General features: G+C 52.3%; 5 protein-coding genes across 5 annotated transcripts; 2 read left to right on the top strand and 3 right to left on the bottom strand.

Annotated features, from left to right (window-relative positions):
- The first annotated feature begins 350 nt into the window (after nt 1-350).
- Nucleotides 351-2,259, top strand: TrAFT101_000842 (uncharacterized protein). Its single transcript, XM_024899069.2, has 2 exons — nt 351-541; nt 667-2,259. Exons 1-2 carry the CDS (start codon nt 434-436, stop codon nt 1,861-1,863), a joined length of 1,305 nt encoding a protein of 434 aa, XP_024765073.2. The 5' UTR covers nt 351-433; the 3' UTR covers nt 1,864-2,259.
- On the bottom strand, nt 1,886-5,892 carry TrAFT101_000841 (uncharacterized protein). The gene is made up of 4 exons (XM_066126168.1): nt 4,597-5,892; nt 4,466-4,534; nt 2,629-4,389; nt 1,886-2,517 (listed from the first exon to the last, which is right to left on the bottom strand). Exons 1-4 carry the CDS (start codon nt 4,653-4,655, stop codon nt 2,433-2,435), a joined length of 1,974 nt encoding a protein of 657 aa, XP_065982267.1. The 5' UTR covers nt 4,656-5,892; the 3' UTR covers nt 1,886-2,432.
- A 110-nt stretch (nt 5,893-6,002) lies between these two features.
- Nucleotides 6,003-9,426, top strand: TrAFT101_000840 (uncharacterized protein). The gene is made up of 3 exons (XM_024905937.2): nt 6,003-6,692; nt 6,765-6,969; nt 7,079-9,426. Exons 1-3 carry the CDS (start codon nt 6,666-6,668, stop codon nt 8,881-8,883), a joined length of 2,037 nt encoding a protein of 678 aa, XP_024765070.1. The 5' UTR covers nt 6,003-6,665; the 3' UTR covers nt 8,884-9,426.
- Nucleotides 9,427-9,429: 3 nt separating this feature from the next.
- On the bottom strand, nt 9,430-9,852 carry TrAFT101_000839 (uncharacterized protein; the record flags this gene model as incomplete). The annotated part of the gene is made up of 1 exon (XM_024909395.1): nt 9,430-9,852. The coding sequence occupies one exon, from the start codon at nt 9,850-9,852 to the stop codon at nt 9,430-9,432; it is 423 nt and encodes a 140-aa protein (XP_024765069.1).
- A 460-nt stretch (nt 9,853-10,312) lies between these two features.
- Nucleotides 10,313-12,328, bottom strand: TrAFT101_000838 (uncharacterized protein; the record flags this gene model as incomplete). Its single annotated transcript, XM_024899151.1, has 3 exons — nt 10,313-10,823; nt 10,912-12,057; nt 12,138-12,328. 3 exons carry the CDS (start codon nt 12,326-12,328, stop codon nt 10,313-10,315), a joined length of 1,848 nt encoding a protein of 615 aa, XP_024765068.1.
- Between the last annotated feature and the right edge of the window lie 1,077 nt (nt 12,329-13,405).

Below are 13,405 nucleotides of genomic sequence, written 5' to 3'. Positions count from 1 at the left end.
GTCATTTTATGTAAAAGTTCCGTTGCCGGGGCCCGCAGGCCAGCCTAAATGCTGTAGATCCAAACTCCGAGAACGCAATGGGCCAACTCACCCATCGGAAACCTACGGGCGTTGGACAATCTCAACCTCGGCTTTGGTAAGAATCACATATAGAGATGAATTGATTAAAATACGAACATGTTCTATAAAACCACATTTTATTTTCTAGTTTTATTTATTGTCATCTGTGGTTTTTGGCAGCTTTATACTGCAACTACCGCAAGTACCGCAAGTAGTCCGGGGTTATATGTGGGGCCTCACATTACTTCCATCTTAAAGCTGCTCTCATGAAAGAAACTACCCTGAAACTAGCCCAGGCGACCTCAATTCATTCTGTTACTTGAGCATTTTCTATATAAAACAAAATTAATTTAACAAAAAAAAAATTAACAAGATGCTGGCAAGGAAAGCAGCGAGATTGGTCTGTTCATCTAGCCATAATCACATCCAAGCCTCACACTTTAGCTCAACAGCAGCTGTCAGAGCAGACTTTACTCACGCGGTAAGTTGAGCCTATGAGTTCACAACATCAAGTGAGAGCTTCATATACATACATCTCAAACGACTCAACGCTCCCCCCTAGCCACACTAGAAGAACAATAAAAAAGCTAATACATATATATACAGGTCATCGGCGGCGGCGTCGTCGGCCTCGCCATCGCCCGCCAACTCTCCCTCCGCAGCAACTCCTCCACCGTCCTCATCGAGCGCCACCCCGCCGTCGGCACCGAGACCTCGTCGCGCAACAGCGAGGTCATCCACGCGGGCATCTACTATGGCAGGTCCAGCCTCAAGACGAAGCTCTGCATCCGCGGGAAGAACCTCCTGTACGAGCTCTGCGAGGCGCACGGCATTGCGCATAGGAGGACGGGCAAGTGGCTCGTTGCGCAGAATGCGGTGCAGAGGGAGGGGTTGGAGAGCATCTATGCGCTGTGTCGGGATGAGATTGACGTGCCGGTGAGGTGGGTTGGGCGGAAGGAGGTAGAAGAGAGAGGAGAGGGCGTGAGGGCAGATGCTGGCGCGCTGGAGAGTCCTACGACGGGCATTGTTGATTCTCACGGCTTGATGCTTTGCCTTCAGGGCCTCTTTGAAGACGCCGGCGGTGTCGTCGCGCTCGGCTCCCCCGTCAAGGCTATACGCGCCTCATCTTCAGGATCATCATCATCATCATCATCATCATCATCACTCCCCGGCAGCTCAGGCTGGGAAATCGACGTCTCAGACGGCCCAGACGGCGACATCTCCACCATCACCGCCGAAACGCTCATCAACGCCGCCGGCCTCGGCGCCGTCTCCATCCACAACATGATTGTCCCGCCCTCGCAACACAAGCAGCTCTTCTACGCAAAGGGCAACTACTTCTCCTACTCGGCTTCGCAGCCCAAAATCTCCCGCCTTATATACCCCGCCCCTGAGCCCGGCGCAGGCGGACTCGGCACGCACCTCACCCTTGACCTGGCTGGGCGGATCCGTTTCGGCCCAGACGTCGAGTGGGTAGACGATCCGAGCGATTTGACGCCAAACGCCTCGCGGCTGGACCAAGCCATTGCTGAGATCAAAAAGTACCTCCCGCGAGTGGATGCCGGTGCTCTTGTGCCCGACTATGCCGGCATACGGCCTAAGCTTGCCCCCAAGGGCGCGGCGTTGGCTACGGATAAGAATTTTAATGACTTTATCGTTCGAAAAGAAGAAGGTTACCAAGGTTGGGTGAACCTCCTGGGCATTGAGAGTCCTGGATTGACAAGCAGCCTTGCCATTGCAGAAATGGTGGACCAGCTCTTATACGGTAGCCAAACAGGCACTGCGGACTCGGTACATGCATGATTACATCCGAAGAGATACACATACACAATCACAATATCATCTTATTTCATCAGCAAATAGTTGATAGACACAGAAAGAGAACAAATCTGCAATTTCCATAGAACCGGATATCATATACATTGAATAACCGAAACCCTGCAACAAGTCTGTATGCCAAAGAGGCTTAAAAAAATTGATATAAAAGAAGAGAAAAGCAAAGGGGGAAAAAAAAGGTGCAGAAAAGACACAATGATCAAAGTGTCCAACCGCCAGTGCGTTCCGTTTCATAGACCATCAATTTTAGAAACCATTAAAAAGAGTGATATGTAAGTAGAAGAAATGCAAAGAGAAGGGGAATGGTAAAGCAAAAAGAGCAGCCACGCGAGTGCAAAGAGAGTTCCTAAACTTTTTTTCCCAGTGTTGTCCAAATCGGCAGCTTGCTGCGCCTTAGACACAAAAATGAAGAATGCCAACGCCATCCAATTCCTGCTACATGTGCAAAAAAGAAGAAGAAAAAATGCATGTTCTGTGATGAGGTTATGATGCCCTTTCTGGCGGGTCTCAATGTGCCTCGACAAAACGACGTCGTATTAGCGCATTGAAATGCTGTTGTAGTACTGCCTGGCATAGAGGTCCACGCGTAACTGATAAATGCCATTTTGAGCACCAATGAAGCTATAAAGATGGCATTTGTTAGCGTTGGTAAGAGAACGTAGGTAAACATATTAGAATAGACAAGGATGGATGATGGCAAGAGTACCAAGAAAAAAAAAGAGTAAGACTCACAGTATGGTGCCGTCTGCGCTCCAGGACAAGCCTGAAGTATTATCTGGCGAGGGCGGAACCTCAAAGACACCATGATCGGGCGCTAGCGTTCCTCGCACGGCGCTTTCCTCCCAGCGACTTGCTAGTATTTGGCTGGGAATGCCCGGAATGGGACGGTCATCGACAGCACTTTCCGCCGAGGACCGCTCTCGAGCCTGAAGGATCTCAAGAACGGAGAGATACGACTGATCTTGCCTCTCTCGCTGCTCCCGCGAGGCGGCCATCATCTCGTTAATGCGTTCTATCCACCGCTGGTCGGCCCGCCCACTGCCACCTGAGCTGTTTTCCCGCATGAGCTGGCGAGCATTGCGCACACGCTCCTGAGCTCGTTCCCGATGGTCTCTGTAGACATTCATCAGATCGTTCGGACCAGAACTGGTGCCTTGGCGGGCCGCTCGAGTAGTGAACGATGATGTCGCGGGAAGCAGCCCGCTGCCTCGATCATCACTGAAAGGAGGGTTGCCTCTCTCTCGCCGTCGGCGTTCGCTCTGAATCGCCTCGAGGACCCTAGTTTCGGCAGGCGTCAGCGGCTGGTGCATCATCTGAGCCGTGAAGAAGCTCGTAGCCGTAAGAGGGGGGTTTAAAGGCTCTCCCCGTGTCATTCGAGTTTCCAACAGCCGCGGATCAATAGTCTGTGTGTCGAAAATGCTGATGTGCTCATATTCCTCTTCTTTATTGAGATCAATAATCTGCCGGACCATAAAATTGTGCCTCACATCGGCAATACCAATGCGGCCGCGATCTTCAGTCCATGCGAGCAGGTCATACGGGCCAGGGCAGAAAGCCATGTCCCGAACAGCTCCCGGCCCGCTATTGGGGCGGGAGGATTGGAATGTAGTGATGAGCGGTTCAACCGTCTCATCCTCCAATTGTGTTGCGTTGAATATCGAAATGGTGCCGTGCTGAGTTCCAACAGCAAGATAGGTGCCGGACGCAGAGAAGGACGCCGCAAAGCTTCCGCGGCTGTCCGTTTTGTCGTCTTTCTTCTGGCTTCTGAGCAGGATTCTCCGCCTAAGCTCCCATTGCGCTGGCTCAGCGGAAATCCCAACACGCCGGTGAATATATAGATATGGATCGTCCAGGATTGCGATTAGGAGGCGCCCATCAGGCGAAATGATGGCCCTATTAACAAAATCCGGGTACTGGACAATCTCCAGGGGCTCAATGTCCTCATGTTCCTCGAAATCATTCAGACTGACAATGGCTACAGTTCGATCATTGTTCGCCAGAACTGCCACGGGCTCATCGTAAGCATGTCTACTGAGGGGCAAACCTTGGCCCGGGGGAGGAGGAAACCACAGCGTGATGCAGTTAACTCGCTCTTTGGCGAGCTTCATGCTCTTTGCGGTGACTTTATGCGCCTGTTGAGCCGCGGTTGTGAGCATGTTGAGCGCAGCTTCCTCGGGCGAGGTTGTGGACTCATCGCTGGTCAGAGAGGGGCCGGCACCAGAAGCCGGGTCAAGAGTAGGGTTCTGGGAGGTGTCCGATGCTTGGCCGCCCTCTTCGTCGAGTCGTATAGCCACAAATTCGCCCGTCTCGCTGCCACAGCACAGCCATCCGTTCTCGCCCACAAGACACCGCGGTGCAAATGTAAGATGCTTGATCGTTTCGCAGCTGCGAGCCTGGGTATTAAGCCGCTGGATTTGGCGGCTCCCAACACCGCCGGGGTAAAAGAGGTTATAATTGTTCTCAGCACTTATGAGGGAGCGCAGCTGCCAATGCCTGAACGCGAGTGGAACCAATGGGTTAGTAAGTGAGATAAGCTGGAGCTGTGAGAAGAGCGAGCATATCGACGTACTGTGAGCGGACCGGAACCCGGAAGTGCGTGCGTTGTATTCTGGAGATGAGGCGGTCGGAGAAAACGAAACTATATAGCCGTTTAGAATTGATGTGCTTAATCAACTTGGCGAGGCGAGCGATAGGACTCACGATTCATCGTCTCTGCGAGCCATGCTTGCGTTGTCGGTGGATGATTCGTCGTATTGCATTAGATCCAGTCCAATGACCAAATGGGCTCAGCGGCGTGCGCTGCAGCACCCAAAGAAGGTGAAACCAGGCACAAGAAAGATGCACAGGCTATAACACCACTTTGGGTTCGGTGATGACGCTGTTATGGAAGTATGTTGCGTGCCTCCAAATAGAGGGTTTCGAGCCGGATGAAGGATGCCGCAGGACCAAGAAGCCAAGCCAATGCACCAGGCAAGGAACAAGGAGACAATCCTAGGATGGAAGCAAAGCACGGATGTGCTCGCGCGAGAGCATAGAGAAGTGTTGGAAAAGGGGGCGGAGGAGAGCAAGAGCAGGGAGATGGCGTGAGGAGAAGCGTCGTGATGCGATTGGGTTGGGTTGCAAAGCAAGCAGCAAAACACAGGCTTGGCGGGCTGAGATTGAGGTGGCGGGCTTATGCCAGAGCCTGGCCTTTAGTGAGGTCGCAGCGCTGCTGCAGTGCCGTACAGGGTACTTTCGCGCCTTATCGACGCCTTATCGCCCACTGGAGCGTCGCGCAAGTACCCTGAACCTTTTAGCTGGGGGGGAGACAGTCGTGCTAAGGCGCGCTACAGCGGCTCCCCGGATGGACGAACCGCGGATGGGTGAGAAGTGGATAAATGACGTCTGACAGTTTGAAGAGCGGCGAAAAGCTGCTTTACACCACCATCGGTGCTGTCACTGTTCGCTTTGCATGCTTCGCCTGGATCGAAGGGCTGGTGAGACGCGCCTTGCTGTAGTCGGTACAATGGGAATGCCTGCGTTGGTCGCTCAGAGCACATGCATTTGAATTTACAGCCTGCAGCTGAGTGATATGGGACACATGTATGCTGGCACGAGTAAGTTGGCATGCTTGCTGTGCGCAGTATGTGTGCAACGATGCATGGATGTCATCAAGCCCCAGTAAGGTCGCTTCGCTTAGGCGTCTGTCCACGAGCCTACTGCAATCAACGCCTTAGTACAGTCGCAGTGCCTTAGTCGTATGCTGCTACTGTAAGTAAACGATACCCCAGGAACTACAGGACAACTCCCCGGCAGTTGTAGCACAAGCTGTGGCAATGGTGCTAGCTTCAACTACGGAGCCATCTCGAAAGCAATAAAACATGCATTGACTTGGCCCCCAAGTGGTGCTTGGCTTGTTGACAGGGCATTGAGTACGGAGGTAGCTTCAAAAGCAAAGAGAATAACGACAGGGTTGTCGGGCACTGCAGTTGGTGGGGGCCATTGCTTGAGACATGGGGCAGCAGTGCATTGCATGTTTGCCTGCGTTTATGCGAAGCACTTCATACACGCAGTATGATTTGCGGTGGTTTGGGCTGGATTTTGATGCACAAAGGCTTCTCACCCATGCCGCACACCGGGCTGGGTAGACCAATAAGTTAGCAGCAATCGTCGATATTAGTACAGTGCTCTCTAGCAAATACTCATCATTGCTAGCATTCCCAGAGAGCAGACACAATCAACGGCGAAAGTCGACGCTTTTCGCACATTGAGCCGATCATAGCCTTGGCTAGAGCCATCATCGTGCCGATTCACCCCTGCCTAGCTCTCGCGCTCAGCTCTCTTTCTTCTCGCTTCTCCCGCGGCTCGCGTCTCGATAGATCCATCCATCCGTCCCCACCGGCGCTGCTATGCGTCAATCGAGGCATCAATCTCTTTCAACGGCTAGCCAAACGCCTGCTACGGAGTCCCTCGAGTGACCTCAATGCCGAGAACGCTGTCGGATCAATACTTGTTCCGCCCGCCTAGACCCGGGACTACGGGACGGGGCCCTTCGTTGCCTCTTTCTGTCGGCTTCTATGGCCGACCACTCACAGCACCAGTTGCGGCTTTTCCAAGGCTAGCGGAAAAAAAAAATTCGTCTCTCCACCATCTTCTTCTCAAGTATCCATTCAATTCTTCTCTCCATATCTTGACACCTCCATCTCCTCTTTCTCGGATCGCGTGTCCTTCCTTTTCCTCTTCTCTTTTTTTCTTCTCATCCATTGTATACCCCCCAATTCACATTCGTCATGTTGGCTGCGCGATTCTCCAGAGCTGTAAGTACCAAAACCACACGCCGAGTTAACAGCATCCCTCACTGAATGCCTGCTAACATGCCGTCTGAATAGCTTCCCCGAGCTTCTCCCCTCGCCGCTCGCTCGGCTGCCTTTGCCAGAGCTCCTTCAGTCGCCAAGTTTGCTCGCTATGAGTCAACAGCTGCTGAGGGCGACGGCAAGGTCCAGGGTGCCGTCATTGGTATCGATCTGGGAACCACCAACTCTGCCGTCGCCATCATGGAGGGCAAGACACCCCGCATCATTGAGAACGCAGAAGGTTAGTCACATTCGTGTTTTGCGCCGCTGATGATCGGCTCATTCGGTCATTGACTGCATCCCCATTCGCTTTTGCGCATTGCTAACAAGTAATCTCTCCCACACTCTAGGTGCCCGCACCACTCCCTCAGTAGTTGCCTTTGCTGAGGACGGTGAGCGTCTGGTCGGTGTTGCTGCCAAGCGACAGGCTGTTGTCAACCCTGAGAACACTCTCTTTGCCACCAAGCGATTGATCGGTCGCAAGTTCAAGGACGCTGAGGTCCAGCGAGACATCAAGGAGGTCCCCTATAAGATTGTCCAGCACTCCAACGGCGATGCCTGGGTCTCTGCCCGTGACCAGAAGTACTCTCCCTCTCAGATTGGTGGCTTCGTCCTCAACAAGATGAAGGAGACTGCCGAGGCCTACCTGTCTAAGCCCGTCAAGAACGCCGTTGTCACCGTCCCCGCTTACTTCAACGATGCTCAGCGCCAGAGCACCAAGGACGCCGGTCAGATCGCCGGTCTTAACGTTCTCCGTGTCGTCAACGAGCCTACTGCCGCTGCCCTGGCCTATGGTCTTGAGAAGGAGGCTGATCGCGTTGTCGCTGTCTACGATCTTGGTGGTGGTACCTTTGATATCTCCATCCTCGAGATCCAGAACGGTGTCTTCGAGGTCAAGTCCACCAACGGTGACACTCACCTTGGTGGTGAGGATTTCGATATCCACCTGGTTCGCCACATGGTTGGCGAGTTCAAGAAGACTTCTGGACTTGACCTCTCCGGTGACCGCATGGCTATCCAGCGTATCCGTGAGGCTGCTGAGAAGGCCAAGATTGAGCTGTCCTCTTCTCTTCAGACCGACATCAACCTGCCTTTCATCACTGCCGACGCTTCCGGCCCCAAGCACATCAACCTGAAGCTCACTCGTGCTCAGCTCGAGAAGATGGTCGACCCCCTCATTACCCGAACCATCGAGCCCGTTCGCAAGGCCCTGAAGGATGCCGGTCTCCAGGCCAAGGACATCCAGGAGGTCATCCTGGTTGGTGGTATGACCCGTATGCCCAAGGTTGCCGAGTCCGTCAAGTCCATCTTCGGCCGTGACCCAGCCAAGTCTGTCAACCCTGATGAGGCTGTCGCCATGGGTGCTGCTATCCAGGGTGCTGTCCTCTCTGGTGAGGTCAAGGACCTCCTTCTCCTCGACGTCACCCCTCTGTCTCTCGGTATTGAGACCCTGGGCGGTGTCTTCACCCGTCTGATCAACCGAAACACCACCATCCCCACCAAGAAGTCCCAGGTCTTCTCCACCGCCGCCGACTCTCAGACCGCTGTCGAGATCAAGGTCTTCCAGGGTGAGCGTGAGCTGGTCAAGGACAACAAGCTGCTCGGAAACTTCCAGCTTGTTGGCATCCCTCCTGCCCGCCGTGGTGTTCCCCAGATCGAGGTCACCTTCGACATTGACGCCGATTCCATCGTCCACGTCCACGCCAAGGACAAGTCCACCAACATGGACCAGTCCATCACCATTGCCTCTGGATCTGGTCTGTCCGACAACGAGATCCAGCAGATGGTTGAGGACTCCGAGAAGTACGCCGAGTCTGACAAGGAGCGCAAGTCTGCCATTGAGTCCAGCAACCGCGCCGACAGCGTCCTGAACGACACTGAGCGTGCTCTGGATGAGTATGCCGACAAGCTCGACAAGGCTGAGGCCGACGGTCTGCGCGAGAAGATTGCCTCTCTCCGCGAGTACATCACCAAGATCCAGTCTGGTGACAGCACTGCCACCGCCGCTGAGATCAAGGAGAAGACCGACGAGCTCCAGGTCGCCTCCCTGAACCTCTTCGACAAGATGCACAAGGCCCGCAACGAGGGTGCCTCTGAGCAGCAGTCAGGCGAGCAGTCCACCGAGGGCGAGAAGAAGGATGAGAACAAGCCTTAAATAGGTCTTGGGATCGAGAGCGAAGAAGAAAAAAAAACCCCAATTTAAAAAAGAAATTTCTCATGTATCAAAATCACATTTACTGTTCGGATATTCAAAAGAAGCACGGGGCGCGACATAGATCCCTCTTCTTGTTGTATTTATGATGTACTCATATCCCGCCTAAGCTGCTATGCAACTTGAACCTATTTCCTATTTTCTATCTCTTTTTTTTTTTACCAATGTCGTTAATACCTATTGGCTGGCGGAACAGGCGTTGGAGCATCAAAAAACCTGCGGGGGATTCTGTCTCCTGTTACTTTTATTTTTTATTTTCTTGTTAAGGCTGCTTATTGGAAGCATTGAATGAGTACGGTCACTAGGAAGTGGGTGGTATGGACAAAGGGACAAACTTGAGAAAAAAAGAGAGAGACCTTTGGGTGGATAGGTAGTTAGATGAATAATGATTTTCTCCCCTCTACTTTTTCTTGGAAGTGCTCCAATGGCTTTGTGATATGCTTGTGCATGTGTGATTCTTCTCATGTATGATGAATTGGTTTACAACCTTTATGCCATCCATGCCCATGGTGTGTTCAACGTATTTGTCCCATGCCAGTTGATTGAGTGCTTTCCATGCATATTTTCACCCTGTCCTGTAATAACCATATGAACTGAAGGGGGTTGCTCCAGCGGATTGTCGTATAATTCGCCCGAAAGCAGAGGCTGCGTATCACTCTCTTCGTCGCCAAGATAAACCCTTTCATCGCGGAGGAATATATCGCGAATATTGGTGATTCTCCTCTGAGGATTCTTGCGCGTGCCCAGGACGAGATGATCGTCGTCTATCACCGTCTCTGGGTCGCTGCTGGATACGCGCGGCGGCATGTCGTCATGCGCGGTGGCGCGGACCGTGAAGAAGACGAGGCAGAGGACTATGGACAAGCAGAGGAAAATGGGGAGAATTATGCAAATGGCGTTTGTGAAAGCCATGGCTGAAAGCATTAGGTACAGAACGACGAGAAGATGCACTTCATGAACGATGGAAAGAGAGGATGGTAGTGTCTTCTTTTTCCTTTCTTCCTTTTCCTTTATTTTTTTTTTATCAGGTGAATCTACTTCAAACACAACATTTCATGAGACAAAGTTTGGTTAGGAATTTTCATATTTTCCCTATTTGCTATAGGCGCAGAGTAGTATTAGCGTCATCCCCCCTTTTCATTCCAGACACGCGATTCCGTATCGTGACTCCCCATGAGACAGTCAAACATGGCAATCAACTAGTGAGACAAACTCCAACATACACTTGCACTGCAAGAAAGGCACAATGTTCATAAGGCATTTTGGGTCACCAGGTATATGATATTGGGATGTTAATATTGATATAGAAGGAATCGGAGAATATTTTGTCAAAAGTTTTGTAAGAGAGAAAACAGCTGCGTAGCTAAGCTTATCACCTCCCAAAGCCAAACCAGCCTCTCTTCTGAGCAGGTTTCTCAGCCTCAGCAGCAGGAGCAGCTTGATCGTCCACCTGAACCTCCTTTTGGGGATATTGAATGTAATTCCAGGCAACATCGAGGAAAATGGGCTTGACGGGCATTACCTCCAGCCTCGGAGGGAACTCGACAATGTTGTTGAGGTTGGCCCCACCGATGGGATATTCGTGCAGCTTCTCGACTAGAGGAGCGTGGCTTTGATACTCATCGCCTTGAGCCTGTTTCTTCCGCAGGTTGTCGACGTGGACGATAGCACGGTGGCGTTGCAGCTCGCCGTCAACCACTTGTTCTAAAAATTTGACGGAGGCGGGAGATATGTCAAGGCTCAAGGGGAGCTCGTCAGAAGGGGTCTCTGTGTTTGGAAGCTTGGCAACTGCCTTTAGGCTGAAGCTCAGAGCACGGTTGATAAGAGCCAAGGCGTTGGCAGAGTTGCCAATGATGGCGTGTGACCGGGCGACGGCGAGGTGTCTATGCGCCTTGGTTAGCAATTTGATTCAAAGTTATTTTTGTCTCCCTCATTGGTAATAAGGTGTTAGGGTAAAGAAACAGTACGTACTTTAACGCGATAAAGTATTGTTCGTAAGCTTCAATCCGCGCAGCAAGTTCTTCATCAGCAGCCACGCCAGGCAGCTCTCTAATGGACTCCAAGTTCTGAAGAATTCCATCGTAAAGAGCACCCTTCTCCTTGAGCTTGGCCAGCTTCTTGCCAGATGGCAATTCTCTCTCTTTCTTCGCATCCTCTGATGTTGCGTCCTTCTTCTTTCTCCTCCTCAGTGAGCCATATTCCTCTGTAGCTCCATCATGAGGACCCGTAAGAACGCGGTTACGACCGATTCTCCAGCTGATCATTTCATAGTTGACTGCCGTGCGTGTAATCTGTAACCGTTGCATTCTAGGGTCGCTTTGGCTGACGCCGTCTGCCTTGACATCATCAATTGCTTGTTTTGCGGCATCAACAGCATCTTGGGTTGCTATTAAGATTTCGTCATAAGCAGCAGCTACCTCGTGGAGACCCTTGTCCTGAGATTTGGCCACAGCCTGTGAAAGCCTCTCTTTGGCTTCACTAACAGTTGACCAAGCTGTGGCTATTTGGGCGTCCTCAATTTGGACTTGGTGACGGCGCCAATTGAGTGTCTGGGGAGCAGTTTCACTTCCTGCAATGTTATTTGTCGACTCTGGCTGCGCCTCGCCGAGAAGAGTGGCATCAATTCGGTTGATTTCCTGGACTAGAGTGTCGTCTGATCGCGGGAAGGCGTTCTTGGCAAGGGTTGCAACTGAGACTGTTCGAGGTGTCTTGAGCTGATACGCAGCAAACCGGATTGATGGCTCTACGGTCTCAGAGAGCAAATCCTTGTACAAGTCGCTTTTACTAGCGGTAGCCAGCGCATTGTAGATGACATATGTCGTAGCATAGCTCCTCAAACAAGCCTCCCAGCTGTTTTTTTCGAACTGCATGGCGCCCCGAATGAGGGACGCATATGCCTGAGCTTCGAGAACATCGGTGATGGTGGCACCACTGATGTCGATCTGCGAAAGGATGCGGACAACCTGCTCGGCACTTCGAGCTGCTTTCTCGAGCCGCGAGACGATGTGGGACCGAGCACGGCCAACAATTCCCCTCTGGTCAATCGAATGAGCGGCCTTGATGCTCATTGCCTGGGCCCAGGCACGTTCGCTGGTAAGGAGGAGCAGGTAGACATGCCTAGGAAGCGCAACGCGGCCAAGTCAGCTCCACTGCTGCCACAGACGGCGAATAAGTCACAGGGGTGAATGATATCATACTCATTGTTTGTCCTGACCTCCTCGGCGGTAGCTTGCTCGGCCTTGCGGAACTTGCCTCGATTCTTGGTGACGGTGCCCAGCTTCCTGCGCGAGTTGAGGAGGCGTTTGGACAGCTGGCCGTGGTAGGTGGAGTAATCGCCATAGAGCAGGGCCTTGTCGCGGCCCTGGATGATGAAGCTAGTGATGTCCATTGTCAGACGAGACTCTGGCCGCTTCCACGGCTGGGTGAATCAAGGAAAGCTGTCGGCGTGTGCTTGTTCGCAGCGGCCAGGCTGTTCTGCAACCAGCTAGCAGCAGGTTTCTTGGCCTGGGATTGGCGGGGATGGCGGGGCAGCCTCTTTTTTTTTTCCCAGAGAAGCACGAGACGAGGCTCGCAGATTCGTGGCACGGTGCTTACATAATGCTGCTTGGATGCTGATATAAAGTTTGCGGTTTAAGTTCACTAGCGGTACTTCCCCGTCGAGTGCATGTACCTTGGCCAGAGGCAGTTCGACAGCCTCAATGTCTGTACCGATACATCCATGCACGACTCGATATATCGTGTCGGCGCAAGCAGCATCGCTTATTGACAACGCAGCATTATTATGCGCGATTTGATTTAGAGTTTCTGGATGTCTTTTGTCGGCTTTAAGACGTGGCCTGGCACAGGCTCATCATTACCATTTGGAGCATTGCCTGCATCTGCGTGAAGTGCGTGAGTGAAACATAGAGCTCTTTGGGTCTGATAGAATCCTGCCTACTAGGTAGGTATACAGAATACTGCTAGTAGGGACTGATCCATGTTCCATAAATAGATTCAGGCCAACTATTGACACCGAAAAGGACCCCCACTGTAGATGAAGCAGGCGGCCGAGACAGCCTCTGAGACATCCATCCACTGCAATATTGGGCGATCTTGGGTCTTGGTGCGATGGACACCGATTTGTCCGACTTTGCCTTGATCGATTACGCTGCCGAGATAAATCTGGATCGGCTTCACTGTGGGTGCACAAAAGGTCTTACGATTATTGTCTTGAGCTCATACGACCCCCAGGACGAGCGTGGAACGATGCAGTTGTGGCAGCCGATGCTAGCAGTATGCATGTCTCGCCCGACAGACTCGGATCCATCTTGTAGAGTACTTGCATGTGCTCTGCAGCAGCAGCAGCAGCCATAGCAGGTGGGCGTAATACGCACATCGCCGACGTGTAGAATATTACCAATCCCGTCGTCGTCAGCACTCGTCCAAGGTGCGGTCTGATGCTGGGTGTGATCCGATGTGGTGGTCG

The sequence above is a fragment of the Trichoderma asperellum genome, chromosome 1 (genome assembly GCF_020647865.1).
Source record: "Trichoderma asperellum chromosome 1, complete sequence".
In the NCBI taxonomy this organism is placed as follows: domain Eukaryota; kingdom Fungi; phylum Ascomycota; class Sordariomycetes; order Hypocreales; family Hypocreaceae; genus Trichoderma; species Trichoderma asperellum.
Note: the sequence above shows the minus strand (reverse complement) of the source record. Positions and strands in the feature narration are given on the sequence as shown.